Source organism: Salpingoeca rosetta, assembly GCF_000188695.1.
Source record: "Salpingoeca rosetta unplaced genomic scaffold supercont1.32, whole genome shotgun sequence".
In the NCBI taxonomy this organism is placed as follows: domain Eukaryota; class Choanoflagellata; order Craspedida; family Salpingoecidae; genus Salpingoeca; species Salpingoeca rosetta.
The window spans coordinates 559,609-579,548 of record NW_004754902.1 but is presented as its reverse complement, the minus strand read 5'-3'; the positions used below and the strand labels follow the sequence as shown (position 1 = coordinate 579,548).

Here is a 19,940-nt window from a genome sequence, read left to right as displayed (position 1 = left end):
CGTCTGTCGATTCAAAAGTTTGGCGGAAGAAGATTGCTTGAAATCTTCCACCAATCGAATCATCGACTGACTTCAGTCTTCACTCAAACAAACCGCAAACACAACAACAAACATCATGCCAGCAAACGGCAAGAGGAGTGCCTTGATGATCGCTGGCGGTGATGATGCTGGTGGTGATGGTGATGGCGAGGTGGTGGAAGCAGCCGCTGTGGACACTGACGATGTGGATGAGAGCAACAGAGGCGGGGACAGCACAGATCCCGTTGCTGATCGCAAAGAGCTGAGGGCGTGGTACGCATTTGATTGGGCCAACAGCGCATACGCCACCGTTGTTGTGGGCGGGTACCTGCCGCTGCTGCTTCAAGCCTTGGCGCTTGAGCACGCAGGCTTCCCTGACATGTGCCCAAACCTCATCACCAACACCACAATGGTGCGCAGCGAAGTGCACTTGAGCGTGTATACGTGCATGAAACTCCCTTTGTGTGTGTGTGTGTGTGTGTCTGCGTGTGTGCGTGTGAGTGTGTTTGCCTGAGATGGGGAGCAAACGTGCAAATGAATCCCGCAGGAGTGCCGAGCTTGACACTGGAGTCCGTTCCTGTCTGATTTTGCATTTCATCCGTTTGCTTGCAAATTTGTGATAGCTTGCTTGCCTTGCTTGTTGCTTGATGTGATGATCACGTGTTCACATCAGTTGGTGGTTCCACTGCCCTTTCCGAACTGGCTGCATTGTACGCACAGATTCTGCAGGCGTTTCCAAACAGCACATCCCAGTTTGCATACCTGGACTTTGTTCGAAAGGGTGAGCCGTCTCTTTTTGTTGCTTTGTGTGTATGTGTGTGTGTGTGTGTGTGGTGTGTGCGTGAATGAGCGTCTTTGTGGATGCTGCTGTTGTCGTTGTTTCTGCTTGTACGATATCTCTGTGTGTGAATGAATGTCTTTGTGTGTGCTGTCGTTGTTGTTTCTGCATGCACAGTGTCCCTCTGTGTGCGTGTGTGCGTGCGTGTGCGTGCGTGTGCGTGCGACATGTTTGCTTGTACAACAACAGATGCTCCGTGCATGACGCAACAGAACACAAGCACCCAGCCCTGGTGGTGCAAAGATCCTTCACCCAGGGACAATTGCAGCCTGATGACACCCTCACACGCTATACACACACACACACACACACACACACGCTTCACACACACACACACACGCTTCACACCCTCACACACACACATACACACACGTGCGCGCATGTACAAATGCACACATGTATGTTTGCACAGGCATCTCCAGCTGCGCCGACACGTGCGTGAATGGGCTCTGCGAAGGAAAACCAGATCGGCCGGAGTCATGCCTTCTGGTAAAGCAACAACACGCGTGGCTTTCTGCTTCGATCATTGTTGCTCGTGTGTGGATGTGCGTCGATTTGATTGTGTGTATGGCATTTCCCGTGAACGATGGACACCCGTGCTGGTGGCCGGCACAAGCACACTTCTCATGCTCCTGTCTGTTACTCCCCACCCCCGCCCACCACCATCACCATCATCATTGCCACCACCACAACTGCTGCTGCCACCCAGGCGGACGGGCGCACGGAGTTCAATCTTCGCGTCAACTTTCTCGGCAGCCATCTTGACCCCACCTCCTACGCCTCCCTCTTTATCAGCTTCTCCGTTATCTTTCAGAGTGCGTGGCCTGATGACACTGGGGCTGCTTTTGTGTGTGAGGCGAACGTGATCCTGCGCGTGAGATGTGATGCGGGTGCGTTGGCATACGTATGTGTGTGCATGCAAATGAGCACACGTGTGTGTATGTGTATGTGTATGTGTGTGTATATTTGTATGTGTACGTGTGTGCGCGCTCCTTTGCATCTTTGTATAACTGCTCCATCCATGCCACCTGTATTGGTTGTTGTGCATCAGCCATTGCATACATCTGTTTGGGGACGCTGGGTGACTACGGTCCTCTGCGCAAGAAGTTGCTCATGCTCACGTCGACACTGGCAAGTGAAACCGCCACATATGTGTGCAAATGTCGCCGTGCTAATGCTTGTATGTATGTGTGTATGTGTGTGTGCCTTTCGTGTCATGTGCGTGAAATGTGCCTTGCACGTATGTCTGTAGAACGGTATTGTGAGTTTTATGTGTCAAGCTGCTGTGCAAATGTGAACATTACCATCATCACCACTTTACCACCACAACCACAACAACTGTAATCATCACCATCATCATCATCATCATCATCACCATCATCATCATCATCATCATCATCATCATCATCATCATCATCATCATCATCATCATCATCATCATCATCATCATCATCATCATCATCACATCAGGGAGCAGCTTCATGCATTCTGTGCATTACGGCAACGTCAGACGTGTGGTGGCTCGGTACGCGTCCAACGCCACTGGTGGAGAAGGGCAGGGCAGCAAATGATATTCCTGGCTCAGGCTGTGTGATCTGAGAGAGAGAAAGCAAGGCACAGGCAGAGAGAGGGAGAGATGAAGAGAGAGAGAGAGAGAGAGTGTGTGTGTGTGTGTGTTTACATGTGAAAACGGTTTGTTTGACGCTAGTGCGTATCCTTGCATCTGCCTGTGATTTACGCAACTGCGAACAACCATGTTCATGACAAGCTAACATCACGTGCGTGCACTGCAGGTGGCGTCTTCCTAATTGTATCAAACGTGCTTTACGGCCTGTGCATTGCGCTCGCCAACGCTTGGCTGCCCCTTCTTGCAGACAACCACTATGAGTGAGCCTCAGTCTTGTGTGTGTGTGTGTGTGTGTGTGTGTATTTGCGACCGCCTGTGATCGTGTGCGGTCACCGTTTGTTGCGTGTGTGTTTGTCGAGCTGTGTCTCATGTTCATGTGCATGTGCATATGGACGGCCGCACGTTTCTTTCTTCACACGCACACGCGTACATACGCACACATACATGCACGCACACACGTACACGTACACACACGTACACGCACACATGTGCATGCACACACACACACGTACACGCACACGTGCACGCACACACATACACGTACATGTCCACGTACACGCAATCCGGCAGGGTTGTGGCTGAGTCGGACCCCGTTGCCCGCACGGTCCTCAAACTGAAGAAACTCGGCGAAATCAGCGCTTACGGCTTTGCTGGTCAGTGCGAGGGGAAGAACGGGGCCATGCATGGTTGTCTTGTGCTCGTGCGCGGGTTCTTGTATGTGTGTGTGTGTGTGCCCGTGTGTGTGTGTGTGTGTGTGTGTGTGTGTGTGTGTGTGTGTGTGTGTGTGTGTGTGTGTGTGTGTGTGTGTGTGTGCCTGTCTATCTGTCTGTCAGTCAGTCTGCATGTGTGAACTTGATGCGTGTGAGCAGCACAACAAGCACCGTGTGCCACTACATCGTTGCGCATGGCTGTTGTTTTGAACAAGTGTGACAACAACGTATCCACTCGACGTCTAACTCTATCCCACTACCCCTGATGTCCGCTGCTTCTTCCTTCTCCTCCAGCTGGGTACGTCGGTGGTGTGATTCTTCTCATCCTCACCATCCCTGTCAGGTGCGGCGGTCTCAGCACAACGAATGGATTCTGTACACCGCGGGGTCTGAGTTTACATCCGTCACACATGCGTGTGCGTGTGTTTGTGTGCGTGTGTGTGTGTGTATGTATGTGTGTGCGCGTGCGTGCGTGCGTGCGTGTGTGCGTGCGCGCGCGTGTGTGTGTATGTGTATGTGCATGTATGTATGTGTATGTATGTGTGTGCGTGTGTGTGGCTGTGGCTGTTCGTCTTGACTTACAGTGTACACACCACAAACTATTACCCGTCCCTTCGTCTACCACCATCCCTTCCTCTCCCCATTCAGCTTCCTCGTTGTGTCCAGCGCCGCCTATCGTGTGAACGTGGCTGCTGCTGGAGTGTGGTGGTTCATCTTCTCTCTCTACACCTTCAAGCACCTCAAGTCCCGCCCCGGTCCCCCGCTCCCACCAGGTCTTACGCATTCGTTTGTGTGTGCGTGTGTGTCTGTGTGCGTGTGTCGTTGTGTGTGTGCCTGTGTCGATGTGTGTCTGTCTGAGTGTGTACTTGTGCGCGTGTGAATAAGGAAGGCAATGCATGGGGGCCCCCAGAACTGATCAAGGGGTTTGAATGCTCGTGGCAAGAAGCGCCATTGGCACTCACATGCACATGCACATGCACATGCACATGCACATGCACATGCACATGCACATGCACATGGGTGTACAGGGCAATCGTACATTGGACTGTCACTTCGACGCACGTGGGACACGCTGAGGAAAGTGCGACGACTGCCCACCACATTCATCTTTCTCGTCATCTGGTTCTTCCTCTCAGATGGGTACGGCATCATATGTTTGTGTGTGTGTGTGTGTGTGTGCGTGTGTGTGTGTGTGTGTGTGTGTGTGTGTGTGTGTGTGTGTGTGTGTGTAGGGATGCTTTTGGTGTAAGTGCATCGTCACGTGTTTTCCGGTCTCTTGTCCTTCTTTTTCATGCTTCACTACTATCACTTCTCTGCTCGTCGACAGAGACACGCTCACATGCTCACACGCTCACTCCCCATCCCCCACCCACTGCAATTGCACTCAGGATGTTTCTCGTGTCGTCTGTCGGTGCGCTCTTTGCCAATACGGAGGTGGACTGGGGCTGCATCAACAAGACGCTGGGCATCGCTGTTACGCTGCTGCTCGTCCCCATCATGGCTGGCTTTGGCAACTGGATCATGAACAGGGCCGTCAACACATTCAACTGGGCACACCGCAACGTGGTGCGCACACTGTGTGTGTGTGTGTGTGTGCGTGTGTGTGTGTGTGTGTGTGTGTGTGCATCTTGTGTGCAAGTCCCCCATCCCCTTCATATCACACTCTTTGCCTCGCGTGGTGCCATCATGCTCGCTTGCCCACTTTCCATGCCCACCACTCCCGGTCATTCACACCTCTTATTGCCGCAAACATACCAAATGCTGCCAACGCACACACAACGCGCGAACACACACACACACACACCACGCGCACACACACAAATGGCGTGAGCAGGTCATCTTTCATGCATTCTTCACGCTTCTCCTTCCTCTCTATGGATTCATCGGTTTCGGCGTCAGTGAATTCGGGCTTCAACGCGGTGTGTGCGTGTATGTGTATGTGCGTGTGTGTATGTATTTGCGTGTGCGTGTGTCTTTGTGTGTTTGTCCCTTTGTACATATGCCCCTGTCTGCCTCTTGCACACACACGCGCGCACACACACACATGCACACCTACACCTACACCTACACCTACACCTACAACCCCTCTCCTTCCCGTCTGGCACGTAGCACGTCGTCTCACTTCACGTCGTAAACTCTTTGCGTACCACGGGTACGCTGACTCACAACCCATTGCCAGGATGGGAAATGTGGATTCTTGCTGTCATCTTTGGTTTCAACATTGGCTCGTTCCAGTCATACGCACGCTCCACCTTCGCGCGTCTCATTCCAACGGGACTTGAGAGCCAGGTGCCACTTTGTACCTCCGAGTAGGGCGAGGGGGTTTTTGTGTGTGTGTGTCTGTGTGTCTGTGTGTGTGTGTGTGTGTCTGTCTGTCTGTCTGTCTGTCTGTGTGTGTGTGTGTCTGTGTGTCTGTGTGCCTGTGTGTGTGTGTGTGTCTGTGTGTGTGCTTGGTTGGTACTTCGGCCTTTGTTCATAGGTCTTTGTACGTAGCTCCGTGTCGACAGAACATGGCCCACTGTTTCCCACAGCACCATCTCCATCTCTCACCAACGCTACGCCCACTGACTCTCTTGTTTGCGTGTATGTGTCAACACAGTTCTTTTCGTTCTATGAGATCACGGATCGTGGCAGCAGCTGGATTGGCCCGCTCGTCGTCGCCGTCCTCCAGCTGTCAACAGGTGTGTGTGTGTGTGTGTGTGTGTGTGTGTGTGGTGTGTGTGTGTGTCCAGAAAAAGGGACCTTTGTAAATTTATCAAGATGTTCCGGCAACCCTGCGCAAGACTGGTAAAAAGAGTCCTTGCGTACCGGTGGCGAGGGTTGTCGTAACGCATAACGGCTTGTGGACGGTACTTACCCGATATCGCAGTGAATGAACCCCTAACGGGAGGACCCATGCCGTCAGCGGTCCACCCGCAATAAGACTTCTCACATCACAAGTTTGTAGGTTATGTCTTCCCCATTGCTGACTATGACAGCACACGTTGCTACCCGATACGTCAACCCTAAAGGACTGTCTGGTACCGACTCGTTGGAAGCCTAGGCGGCGTCACGATGGGTGACGCTGGGCGCGATATGTCCGTCTCCGACGTGCTGCCTAGGCCAAAGAACTGCACCTTAGAAATCGAGCGACCCCTTAACTTCAACAAGTGAGCTTACCTCTTCCAGCCCAGGTTAGACCCACGACCCTCTTCGTATAAGGATCCGGATCAGTTATCTGTGTGTGTGTCGTGTGTGTGTGTGCTGCAGTGTGTGTGTCTGTGTGTGTGTGTGTGTGCGCGTGTTTGTGTGTGTACGTATGCGTGTGTGTGTGTGTGTGTGCGCGCGCGCGTGTGCGTGTGTATGTGTATGTTTCGCTTTCGCTTTCGCTTTGTCTTGTGTTCTGCATCTGGAACATCGCGAGCGCACCTCACCCCTTCCCTACACCTGGACACACACGCACACGTTCGCTCTTGCACAGGCAACATCCGCAATGCGTTCTTCTACATTGCGGCGATGCTGCTCTTCCCTGGCATCGCCCTCTGCTTCGTCGACATTGAGAAGGGTGCGGCACTGCTACTGTCAGCGGTCATGCTGGTGCAAACGGTGTTGTGTAAACAATGATGCGCAATTCGGGCTGCTGACGATGGCATGGTTGGTGTTTTGGTGCTGGTGGCATTTCGGGGTGGTGTTCATGGCATCGATGCCGCAACGTGTTGGACACTGCAATATGTGTGGTGTAAGCAATGCGCTGTCATTCGCACGCTCGTTCACATGCGCGCACACACACACACGTACACACACGTACACACACGTACACACGCACACACACGCACACACACGCACACACACGCACACATGCATACACAAACGCACGCACACGCACACGCACGCACACATCCACATGCGCGTGCGCGCGTGCCTTTGTTGATAGGTGCACGCGCTGCCCATGAGTTTGTGGACAACGAAGGTGACGATGTGTCCAATGACACATCAGACCAACTGCTTCTCCAGCCCATCTCTGACCCGACACCACACCACCAAGCATAGCAACACCGCAAGAAGCAAGGGCACCACCACCGACCTACTTCTTGTTGCTTCTCACTGGCTTGCTTTGTTTATTTGCGGCTTGTGTGTGTGTGGCTTGGTTTGGCTTGGTTGCCTGCAAGCAAGCAAGACCAAGCAAGCAAGAAGCTTGACACCAAATGTTGACGATGATTATGTACAGCTTCGATAAATTTCGGCGAGTGGGCGTCAGTTTTTGGTGTGAGTTTTGCCTGCTCGAGCAAAAGTCCTTCCAGCCACTGCAACCCACGCCGGTTCCAAGCGACGCGCACCACGCCATGATGCCACATGTCCTTCCAAGCAGTAAGTTTGTTGTGCACCTCCCAAGACGGCCGGTGACATGAGCTCATTTTCTGTCAACCAACAGCAGCATCATCACCAACACCTGCAAAAGAACAACCCTCTCCACCACAACAACTGAAACAACAACAACAACTGAAACAACAACGCCTGCAAAAGAACAACCCTCCACCCCAACAACGACAGCATCGCATACAACCAGCCCAGCATCTAGCGTACGGTGGCCATTCTCCTCACCCGCCGCCCTAAGCCAAAGCGACAGCCCTCAGATCCGTCGCCAGCCACTAACGCCTCCACGATGTCCTCGCCATCCCCGCCACCTCCCCTGACACGGGCCAGGCCAGTCATCCTCGACCTGCGCGCTGTGTTGGAGAAGCTCAACAACCCAACTGCAGCGGCTGACGATCGCCAAGATGCCGTTCACGCCAGCAACAACGACAGCAACGCGGAGTCCATCGACCTCACCTCCAACCACACCGCACATCCGCCACCCGAGCTGATGCCGCGACCAACGTCCCCATCTGCGCTCAAGCGGCAGCGCCTCTTCACTGCCAAGCCGCGTGCTGCCTTCCTCGCAGAGGCGCGTCAACAGCACGCCCTCAACACGTCCAGCACGTCCGCAGCCTCTCTCTCGCCGCAATCGCCACAATCGCCATCCTCCTCCTCCTCACCTTCCTCCTCCTCGCTGCCGTCTCCAGTGCTCACGTGTTCCTCCTGCCATTCGCCCTTGGCGTCGCCGACGGGGTCTTCTCCCAGCCTGTGCTCGCCCCCAAGCAGCCACGACAGCTCGCAGGCGTCCATTGCTGCGTGCGGTGACCGCCGCACTTCCAACACGTCCCTCTTCGTGTCTGACGCCACAGACAGCGACTCTGACAGCGCCATTATCATGGCATTCACCCCAGCACCGCCATCGTCGTCACGCACAGCAGCTGCCAGCCACAGTTTCCCTGTTTGCGGCAGCCGTGCCGGCACGCGCTCACAGGCCGCCAGCCTGCACATGTTGCGGTCCGACAACAGCACCCACATTGATAAGAACAGGCGGCAGCCGCAGAGAAGCTCCAGCTGCTTCTCATCGCAGCTCTCGCACACGTGTATCTCATGCTCGCTGAACCGCAGCACAGCAGCACCAACATCGCAGACAACATCGTCGTCGCCATCACTGCTGTCCACCTCCAGGGCACCGTCTGTTGCACCGTCGTCCCCACACATTTCCCGACGCCGAAGCAGCCACCGCCGCGTGTTCTTTGCATCCACCGCAACAACGACCACGACACCGGAACGCGCAGACGCCCACGTGGCCCACGGGGCTGCGAGTCGTCATCTACCAACGCGGCAGCCACAGCAGCAGGTGATATACAGGCATCGACGTGCACGCTCGACCGCCAATGCCGCGCTCATAACATCCTCCAGCCCCGTGTAGCGTGTAGATGACAACTTCTCCGCGTGCGTGTGTGTGGGTGACATGCATAGGTCTCTTGTCTCTTTTTGTTGTTCTTTGCCCCCCATTCATGTTGAGTGCTTGCGCCATCTCCATGTTTATACGCTTGCGTACGTAACATGATACCATCATGTCATAGAGACGCCACATCAATCAATGATGATAACGCAAAGGTCATGTGACATCACGTCACGTCACAAGTGTGCGTGGGTTGGTTTATTCGGTTTGAGAGAGTGAGAAGAGAACAAAAGTGGCGAGGAAAACACACATGCAAGGCAACGCACACATACACGCACACACACCAACAGCACAAAGAGCAGGGAGAAAAGGACAAACGGCGTAACAGGAAGGCAAGAGAGAAGGAAGAACGACCCAAGAGCGCAACCATTCCAACACACAACGAGCAAGCAAACGTGTCTCGCAGTCAAAGCAGTCAAAGCGAGAGACAGGTTGCACCACGTGCACGCACTGGAGGGGTGGGGACAGCTAAGCGGTCAGTACCAGGACCAAAACACAACCAGAACAAAGACACAATTGCAACATGGAAGATGAGAACTCCCACACCAGAGAAGCGAACAGAGGACCACGGACGACAACACCAAGTGCACGCGCGTGAATGCTGCGACACCGGCAATGTGCCATAACGGGACGAAGAGTGGGCAAACACCGCAACCATCACAACGTTCCAAACACACACACTGTTGTTGTGGAAGAGTTGCTGTTTCTGCATGAGACGGAAGCAATGTAGCATGCCACGACTGCAATTGCTGCTGCAGACACTGGTCGCCATATGTGATGGTGTTGCTGGATGCCACGGTGCATGGTGATTGTCGTTGGTCAGGTCAGTTTGGCGTGGCGTGAGCACCGGAGCGGTGGAAGTGCACGAGCTTCCATCCAAACTTGAACGCCGCGTCCTTCACCCATACGCGTGTCTCCTCGTATCGTGTCGTCTTTGGACCATCGTCACTGTAGATGATAATGATGATGATGATGATGATGATGATGATGATAGTGGTGGTGGTGATGATAATGATGATGATGATGATGATGATAGTGGTGGTGGTGATGATGGTGATGGTTTCGGTTGCGGTTGCGGTTGCGGCGATAAGTGCATTGCCATAGGCGTCGTTGTCGAGGGGTCGAAGTACGTTCATGCGATTGCGCGCAGTGAATACGGCAGGAATGGCGTTGAAAGCAGTGTTGGAGAGCATCAGTGAGTGAAGGAGGAACGCATGAGCCAAGGGACGCTTGAGATGGAGGATGTGAGCGAGCAACCAATTATCCCTTCCCCCCCCCCCACTTGCTTTCTCGTCCACTGTGCTTGCCTCCGTGATTATCATCACCACCAGCAGCACTGTCGTCATCATCGTGGTGAGCGTGCCAACTCACGCGACAAACTGGACAACGCGGAGGGCGGTGACAATGGCGGTGTCGCCAAACATTTGTACGGCCGGATCGTGGAGAGTCGTCTTCATCTTGTCCGCGTTCGGCGAGCCTGACGGTTATGTGTGCGCGTTGTTGTGGGGGGGGGGGGGGTATGTGTGCGTGTGTGTGTGTGTGTGCGTGTGTGTGCGTGCGTCGCGCGCGTGTGTCAAATATGTACAGAGATAGATACACTCACCTCATACCGAGCACCCCCGACGGTCTAGTCTATAGCGAGATCTTTTGATTCGATGTTGGGCTCCCCTCCAATCTAGTTGCGGTCTTAACGATCTGTAGCCGATTTATGAACAGTATGCTCCAACTTGGTACTAGTCTGATCGAGAGTAAGATCAGAACATATTGGAATACTGCCGACCTAATAAACTAACACAGCGTGACACTATCACATTTTTCTACTTACTGGGCCGGCTCGTGACCATTGTGTTACCTCTAAAAGTGCTTGCGAACCCAAGTCCCATGTCGTCACCATGCAGAAGGAAGAGACAGTCCTTTGGTTCGGGTATTGTCTTCCTCGCTATCCAATGAACTGCGTGTGGTTCATTCGCCCGGACGAGAACTAGGGCTTGCTTCGCCTATGAAAAGCTAATGAGCTGGCATTACATACAAGGTCGAAACCTTACCTACGACACACACACACCACCACCACCACCACCACCACCACACACACACACACACACACACACACACACAAGCATATGCACAGCGTAGCACAAACAACTAACGGTTATCGAAGAAGAACTTGTGGAAAGCGAGGCCCTTTGCCAGGACGCCGGCGGCCTCGGGCTCAAAGCATGTCACGTTTGGATCAACCATGGTCCTGATGACGGCGACAAGGCAGGGGTGGTGATGACATGTGTGTGTGTGTGTGTGTGTGTGTGTGTGTGTGCACGGTGGAGGCATGCGGGCGAACCAGTGAGAATCAAGGAGAGAGCAGACTGCGGAAAGCATGAGCGTGATATGCGACAACACCAATTTGCAGTGTACGTACGTGTATGCGTCCCAGTCGCCAGAAGCAACGGCCTTGAGGAGCTCGTCATTCACCTCCAGCACCGCTAATGATCGTGATGATGGTGGCGAGTGGTGATGCAGGTGAGCACTTGGTGATTAAACAACAGCAAGACGTGATGTCCACACACTCAACACACACACACACACTAAAACACGCACACACATGCACACTAAATCACCCTCTCCGCCATACACTCGCCCACTGCTCACCCTTTGCTGGGCCTGCCGGGACAAGGGTGTCCTGTTTCTCGGCGACGGTGGCAGCCTGTTTGCTCTTGGCGGAAAGCGTGAGGGCACGCGTCGCCTCCTGCATTGTCCGCATCATCTTGCTCACCCCAATCACAGCATTGACCCCGCCCTGGCGGTGATGGTGGTGATGGTGGTGAGGAAGTGTGAGTAGGACTCGTGACTGACGAAAGCAGCATCACGGACAAAAATACAACCAAACAAACGAAGGAGCAAGGGCGAACAAACAAACAAAAACAAACAAACACACACGCACACACACACACACACACACAAAACAGCAAACAACCACACACAGACACACACAGGCACACAGACACACACAAAAACACAAAAACAAAAACACAAACAACAACAAACAACAAACAACAACAACAACAACAACAACAACAACAACAACAACAACAACAACAACAACAACAACAACAACAACAACACCATGACCACCACGGCCGCTACCTTGAGCTTGCGGCGGGCGTTGAACTTCTTCAGCTCCTCCAGCGTGGCCTGACGGTGCACGCTGCCGGGGACGTCGCGCCGCGCGATCCAGGGATGCTGGAGCAGCTCTTGCACCGTTGGGCGGCGCTTTGGATTTGGCTCAAGCATCGCTTTGATCAATTCCTGACCAACGGCAAGGGGGCGGGGCGGTGGCGTATGCGTTATGTGTGTGTGTGTGTGTGTGTGTGTGTGTGTGTGTGTGTGTGTGTGTGTGTGTGTGTGTGTGTGTGTGTGTGTGTGTGTGTGTGTGTGTGTGCGGTTGCATTGTTGCTGTGTTACGACTCGTCCCTCAAACTCAACATCTCTGTGATCACGCACACATGCACATGCACACATATACATGTAAAAACACACACACATACACACATCATCATCATCATCATCATCATCATCATCATCATCATCATCATCATCATCATCATCATCATCATCACTATCACCACGACCACGATCTGCACCTTGGCTGCAGTGGTGACGGAGTCCCACTCCGGCGAAGGAAAGTCGTACTGGCAGTTCTTGATCTGCGCATAGAGTTTCTGGTGGTCCTCCTCCCAAAACGGCGGGTAGCCAACCAGAAGAATGTACAGGATGACGCCACAGGCCCATACGTCCACCGCCGTGTCGTACGGAACGCGACGAATCACCTCGGGACTCAGATACCCGGGGGTCCCGGCAAACCCTGATGTGTTGTGGGGGAGAGGAGTTGTGAGAGTAGGGGGGGGGGTGGTGAAGGGTGAGTTGAGGAAGAATACGTGCGTGCATGTGTGCATGTGTATTTGTGCGCGAACAAAGACAAGGAGGACAGCGTGTGTCTTCCCCGACTGTTGTTCACATACACACTTGCATGCGCCTGCATCTGCACATGCACACAAACACACACACACACACACACACAAACAAACAAACAAACAAACAAACACACACAAACACAGACTTGTGCACAGCATCGTGGACGAACCAAAGTATGTTGGGCCTTGCTCCATGATGACGGCAAGGCCAAAGTCGGTGATCTTGACGGGCGCATTTGGATCTTTGCTTGCAAGCAACAGGTTTTCCGGCTAGGAGTTGGGAAAGGAGGTGAGGGAAATGGATGAGACAAGGGAAAATGCGCATGCGTACGCACATACACACACACATCGACGCATACCAAAACACAACACACGCATGCATACACACAACACAACACACGCATGCATACACACAACACAACACACGCATGCACACACGCAACACAACACAACGCAACGCACGCACACACGCAACACAACACAACGCAACGCACGCACACACGCAACACAACACAACGCACGCACACACGCAACACAACACAACACAACGCACGCACACACGCAACACAACACAACGCATGCATACACACAACACAACACAACACAACGCACGCACACACGCAACACAACGCATGCATACACACAACACAACACAACACAACGCATGCATACACACAACACAACACAACACAACGCACACACGCAACACAACACAACACAACGCACACACGCAACACAACACAACACAACGCACACACGCAACACAACACAACGCACGCACACAACACAACACAACACAACACAACGCACGCACACACGCAACACAACACAACGCATGCACACACGCAACACAACACACATAGACGCATACCAAAACACAACACAACGCATGCATACACACAACACAACACAACGCACGCACACAACACAACACAACACAACACAACGCACGCACACACGCAACACAACACAACGCATGCACACACGCAACACAACACACATAGACGCATACCAAAACACAACACAACGCATGCATACACACAACACAACACAACACAACGCACACACGCAACACAACAGACCTTGAGGTCGCGATGGATGATGTTCTTGGAGTGGCAGTGTTGGAGGGCGGAGAGAATCTGGTGCATGCAGGCACTGGCGTCCTTCTCATTGTAGAACTTGCGCGTGACAATCTCGTCAAACAGCTCGCCGCCAGAGACGTACTCAAACACGAGGTAGAAGTGCGACTCGTCGCGGAAGGCACGCCGCATAGACACTGCAACACAACAGCAGCAGCAGCAGCAACAACACCGCCACCAGAGGCAGTGCGTAGTGAGGGGAACGAGGCGGGAGGTGACGTGGCAGTGAGCTCGGAAGGTCTCTCTCACAGCACTAGTGAGAGTTGTGTGCAATATGCAGAGTGTGCAATATGCAGAGACAACACGTCGCTCGCAGCAGTGAAAGCAGCAACCAAGCAACAGTAAACGCACAAAGGAAACAGCGTGATGTGATGTTAACCCCATACAAGCGTCAGAACAACATTGACTTGGTTCACGTTGGACGAGCATTCTCACCAATGTGTTCGTGTTGCAAACTGGAGCAGATGCCGATTTCCCGCTTAATCTTGTTGATTTCTGCAGGGCGGGCGCATGATCATTATTGATGCGTGAGCAGCAAAAGGGAAGATCGAAGAAACGATCGCATATGGCGAGTGCCACACAGAGCACACACTTGGAAAAAAGTATCCAACGCACAAGGCGCACACACACACACACATGACACACGCACACAAGTACAAACAAGTACACAGACAGCCAAGTACACAGACAAACAAACACACAGTACAAACACATACAATACAGACACAACACAGACAGACACACACACACACACAAAGTACTGCACAACCTCACGCACCTGAAGATCTGAGGCTCTTGAGGGCAATCACCTTGACGGCGCACACTTCGCCAGTCCGCTTGTTGACACAGCGGTGCACCGTGCTGAACGCTCCCCTGTTTGATGGGCGGCGACCACACACAAAACATCAACCGAGACGCGCAAAGGCACACGCGTAACAACACACGAAGACATCAGCACACCCACACGACGACGACAACAGCACAACAATGACAACGATGACGACAAGAACAGCAACAACAGGCCGATTCCACGTGTGAGAAACGGGTTCATCTCGGTGACACACTCAGTAAGACACCTACACCACACCGCCAGCGTGCCTCTAACACCGAGAGCATCCCACCCCACAGCTCCAACCACACCCCCATTTCTACTGTTGTTTTCTTGTTGTGACGTTCCATTGCGACACAACCCCGAAAACAAAACCGATCGCACGCACTTTCCAATCACGGAGCGCTTGTCCTTGAGGTCGACGTCGTAGAGGTCGAAGAAGCTGGTTTCAGTTTCCATGGTCAGTAAGTCAAGGCGGCCACGCAACGAAGGAGCGTAGAAGAAGCAAAGAAGCCCGAGGGTGGAGGGGAGGACAAGACAACAACAGCGGCCGAGGTACTGAGGTGGGATGTGTGCGTGCGTGTGTGTGTGTGGTCAAGCAAAACAAAGAACACGAAGCGAGAGAGAGAGTGGTGGTGGTGGCGCACAACAACGAGAACAACAAGCCAACTCAGTGCGATTGATAATTGGCGAATGATGTCATATGCTTTTCCGTACTTCACACAGCTCCAGCAACGACAATCAATCAATCAGCGCGCACTTGCTTGTGGACTGGTGCGCACGCGTGCATGCTCGCACTCAGACACATGCACACAGACAGACTTTCGCTTCCAAGCACAGACACTGCCCACTCACAACACACAACACACACCGACACACACCGACACACACCGACACACGCGCGCACAGATGCTGCGAGCCCGTTTGGGCGCGGTCGTTCTTGTGTGCTGTTGCTGTGTGCTGGTGGCAGGAGCAGCAGAGTCGGTGACGCAACAGCAGCAACAGCACCAACAGCACCAACAGCATGATGACGCATGTGCTGCCGCACGCCATCAGCTTCAGAGCGTCATGCGCATGCAGCAGCCCAGTACTCAGAGTTCTGCCCACAACCCTGCCATGCACCTGAACATCAGCGCACTCACACTGGCTGTGGACCACTTCTGCGGCACACCTCACCCCGTCGTCAATCGCCTTCGCAGAGCTGACACAACAACAACAACAACAACAACAACAACAACAACAACAACAACAACAACAACAACAACAACAACAACAACAACAACAACAACAACAACAACAACAACAACAACAACAACAACAACAACAACAACAACAACAACACCGCCATCGTCGCTTCCGCCGTTCAGGTGCTCCATCTTCCTGTTGCTGCTGGGCCGATGCGAAGTGGAGGAACCGGCCCGCCGCAGCCGACCCATGATCGTCGTGTTCAATCTCCGCAACCCAGAGCCCGCAGTCATCAGCCGGCCACCCACCAGCACCGCCGCGGCTGCGCTGCAGGGCATCGTGGCCGCATACGAGCCAGCCTGGCTCCTCTTCCGCGGCACCGTCTACGCGGACGATCTCAGATGGGTGATGGACAGCGCCGACTGGTCCAGCGTCACCACCCTCACAATCCAGGGCCTCGTAGCCATCACCTTCAACCCGGCCATCCTCGCCTCCGCCGCCAACCTCAACACCCTCGTCCTCAGCAACAACCAGCTCTTCACCATCCAGGCCGGCGCACACCCGCTGTCCAAGCTGGAGGTGTTGGATGCACGCAACAACAGCCTGGTCGCCTTCCCGCCAGGCATGTTGCAGGGCATGCGGCAGCTGCGCGTGCTCAACCTCACCGACAACTTCATCACCGCCGTCCCTGCACACGCGTTTGCAGACACACCGCAGCTGCAAGGGCTTGGCCTCCGCTCCAACCAGATTGCAGCCATCGACGCAACGGCATTCCACGCCCTCACGGGGCTCTCCCTGCTCGAGCTCAACCGCAACCACATCACCAGCCTGCACCCGACCATCTTCGCCACGCAGCGCAACCTCACGCGCCTCTACCTCGAAGACAACGACCTCACTTCCCTCCCGGCAGGGCTGCTCACCGCCGCCACCAGCCTGCGCATCCTCGGCTTTGACCGCAACCCGCTCGTCGCCGTGCCACCGCACCTTCTTGATGCGTGCCGAATCCTGAAACGCGTCACCTTCTTCGACACGCGCCTGACTTCGCTGCCCACGGCGCTGTTCCGCCCCCTGCCCGCCCTCCACTACATCAGCGTGAGCGGCAACCCGTTTGGCACGCTGCACGTGGACACGTTCAGGGGCCTATCCACGCTGCGCAGCCTCTACCTGAACCGCAACCGGCTGACGTCACTGCCACGTGGCATCCTGCGCGATCTGACGTCACTCGAAAACTTGGGTCTGGGCCGCAACGCCCTCACAGCCGTGCCAGATGACCTGGTTGCGTCGACGACGCGTTTGCGGCTGCTCACGCTCAGCTTCAACCGCCTCACAGCCCTACCCGCCACCTTCTTTCACAACAAGCCAAACCTCTTTGCCGCGTACCTTGGCGACAACCAACTCACCCACCTTCCCCTGCAAGGCGCCGTGCTTCCCAACCTCACCCTCCTTGACGTCAATCACAACCCCATTACCACTCTGCCTGACGTCACGACCGCACCCAACCTGCAGACGCTGCGCATGCGCGATCACGCCATCCCAACCATCGACGTGCTCTCCATTTTGGCACTGCGGGACCTGCGGCGCGTGGAAATTTCAGCGCCAGTCGGCCCACGCGGCCGCGTGCTCTCCAGAGTCGTGTTTGACCCACAGCAGCATAGTGAAAGTAAGCGAAACAGCAGTGCTGCTAGTGCTGCTAGTGCTGCTAGTGCTGCTAGTGCTGCTAGTGCTGCTAGTGCTGCTAGTGCTGCTAGTGCTGGTAATGTTATCCGTGCTGCTGCTCCTGCCACTGCTCCTGCTGCTGCTGCCAGTGCCCACGGCAGGCAGCGCCGTGATCACCCGGCTGACAACCACAACCACGGTGCAGCAACTGGTACATCGCCCATCACCGCCCCGCCCCACCTGAGTGACGTGGACCTGACAAACGTCGCGCTGCCCCCGGCGTTTGTGCAGTTCAGCGCGCAGCAGAACCTGCGACTGCACCGCCTTCGCCTCGGGTGGCCTGGCATGACAGACGTCACGGCACCCCTCATCGTGCTCTGCAAGCTGCTGGCTGAGGACGTGGGCGAGCTTGGGCTCTTCAACACCGGGTACACGCGCATGGAACTGTGCCCTGGAAAACGCTTCCACACTCTCTCTCTGCAGGACAACGCCCACCTGCTTGAGCTGTCTGCTCCACACAGCCTCGCCTCCCTCAACGTCTCTGGCTGCGTGAAGCTGGAGCGTATGCACGTGCTCTCCGTGGATGTGCTGGACATCAGCCAGACACGCCTCCCCCTTCGCCCGCCACTGTGCACGGCGTGGGGATCACGTGTGCTCGTTGCGCAACGCGTACGCCGCTCCACCGCCGTCAGCGCCGTGGACATTGGCGCCCTCATCTCCACGTGTCTCGCCAGGCTGAACCTGCTTGATCTATCAGAGAACGGGTGGCTGCGGCGCATCGAACTTGTTGAAACGCAGCCCGTTGTCGTCAGCCCGCGGTCGTTCTGGACAGAGGACTTGGCAGACCTGCTCCAGAGCAGCGAGCGCATCCCAATCCTGCTCATCAACCACGGCTCCGTCGATTGCACGCTGCACCTGGGCAGCGCAGAGGTGCGCGATGTTGTTGACACAACCGTCATCACGCGGGAGCTGACATACGACTTCCGCTGCCGCTGCTCGTCGCAGTTCACGCAGCGCAACGGTGCGTGCGTACCCGACAGACTTTCCTCCTCTGCCATTGCGGGCATCGTGCTTGCATGCACGGCCCTGCTCGTAATTGCGATGGCCCTGGTCTACAGGCACTACCGCCGCCGCCGCAGAGGGCTGGAGGTGGAGAACGAGCTCAACAGACAGCTGCTGAGCGAGAAGGAGGAGGAGGTGATTGCGCTGAAGAAGGCGTGGGAGATTGGCTATGATGAGTTGACGCTGCTGCACCGCATTGATGCCGGGTCCGAGGGCGCGTTTGGAGAGGTGTGGCAGGCGCGCTGGGAGACGCTCACGGTTGCCGTGAAAATCCTTCGTGAGAACGTGACGCTGTTTGACCCAACAACGGTGCTGGAGTTTGAGAAAGAGGTGGAGTTTCTGCAGCGCACACGGCACCCGCACGTGGTGCGGTTCTTTGGCGCAGGCACAGACCCCAACGGCAGCCCGTTCCTGGTGCTGGAGTATGTGGCGATGGGATCGCTGCGCCAGTTGCTTGCACGCAACATGTGCGACGTACTCGATGCCCACCGCGCCTTTGTCTCGCAGCAACCGCAGCTCCTACACCACCACCAGCACAACAGCGGTTTTGGTGGGCACGAAACCCACAACAGTGCTGCCAACAACAACAACAACAACAACAACAACAACAACAACAACAACAACAACAACAACAACAACAACAACAACAACAACAACAACAACAACAACAACAACGAACACGAGTATGATGGTGGTGACACGACACCACTCCTCTCCACAACCCATGCACACAGCAACAGTCACGGCCAAGGTGGAACGAGTGCTGCGGATGCCGTGTGCGGCAGTGGCAAGACGTGTCAGCAGGTGGTGTGGGACTTGAAACTGCAGCTCCTTCGTGATGTGGCCAATGGCATGGCATTTATCCACAGCCTCGGCCAGTTGCACAGGTGCGTTGTTGTATGGTGTGTGTGTGTGTGTGTGTGTGCACTTGCATTTGTGTACTTGCACGTGCATGTGGATTCCTTGTCCCGCACATCGCTGTGAAAGCACGTTCGCGCAAGTCGTGCCACCATACACACATGCACGCTCACAATAATTCACGCACGTGGCGCCTGTTTTGAATCTCCTCCCCCCCCCCCAAACCTTCCTATCACCCCATGACCGCCGCACT

General features: G+C 54.7%; 4 protein-coding genes across 4 annotated transcripts in view; 3 read left to right on the top strand and 1 right to left on the bottom strand.

Moving 5' to 3' along the window:
• The first annotated feature begins 88 nt into the window (after positions 1–88).
• PTSG_10092 (uncharacterized protein) lies at positions 89–7,315 on the top strand. The gene is made up of 17 exons (XM_004988946.1): positions 89–430; positions 739–799; positions 1,269–1,345; positions 1,566–1,671; positions 1,908–1,987; positions 2,327–2,381; positions 2,650–2,743; positions 3,054–3,136; positions 3,488–3,536; positions 3,842–3,966; positions 4,222–4,333; positions 4,582–4,759; positions 5,028–5,112; positions 5,373–5,482; positions 5,793–5,874; positions 6,654–6,737; positions 7,107–7,315. Exons 1-17 carry the CDS (start codon positions 116–118, stop codon positions 7,220–7,222), a joined length of 1,812 nt encoding a protein of 603 aa, XP_004989003.1. The 5' UTR covers positions 89–115; the 3' UTR covers positions 7,223–7,315.
• Positions 7,316–7,566: 251 nt separating this feature from the next.
• PTSG_10091 (uncharacterized protein) lies at positions 7,567–9,142 on the top strand. The gene has a single exon (XM_004988945.1). It carries the CDS (start codon positions 7,836–7,838, stop codon positions 8,955–8,957), a length of 1,122 nt encoding a protein of 373 aa, XP_004989002.1. The 5' UTR covers positions 7,567–7,835; the 3' UTR covers positions 8,958–9,142.
• A 9-nt stretch (positions 9,143–9,151) lies between these two features.
• PTSG_10090 (CAMK/CAMK2 protein kinase) lies at positions 9,152–15,601 on the bottom strand. The gene is made up of 12 exons (XM_004988944.1): positions 15,315–15,601; positions 14,876–14,970; positions 14,533–14,592; positions 14,041–14,234; positions 13,129–13,228; positions 12,629–12,849; positions 12,132–12,293; positions 11,637–11,784; positions 11,407–11,470; positions 11,141–11,235; positions 10,365–10,470; positions 9,152–9,941 (listed from the first exon to the last, which is right to left on the bottom strand). Exons 1-12 carry the CDS (start codon positions 15,383–15,385, stop codon positions 9,818–9,820), a joined length of 1,440 nt encoding a protein of 479 aa, XP_004989001.1. The 5' UTR covers positions 15,386–15,601; the 3' UTR covers positions 9,152–9,817.
• Positions 15,602–15,835: 234 nt separating this feature from the next.
• The window catches only part of PTSG_10089 (TKL protein kinase), a gene marked incomplete at both ends in the record, with an annotated part of 5,121 nt that continues 1,016 nt past the window's right edge, over positions 15,836–19,940 (top strand). Inside the window, 4 exons of the mRNA XM_004988943.1 lie at positions 15,836–16,013; positions 16,060–16,293; positions 16,332–19,303; positions 19,631–19,716. Of these exons, the coding sequence (XP_004989000.1) occupies positions 15,836–16,013; positions 16,060–16,293; positions 16,332–19,303; positions 19,631–19,716 (3,470 nt within the window). The remainder of the gene's footprint in view (positions 16,014–16,059; positions 16,294–16,331; positions 19,304–19,630; positions 19,717–19,940) is intronic.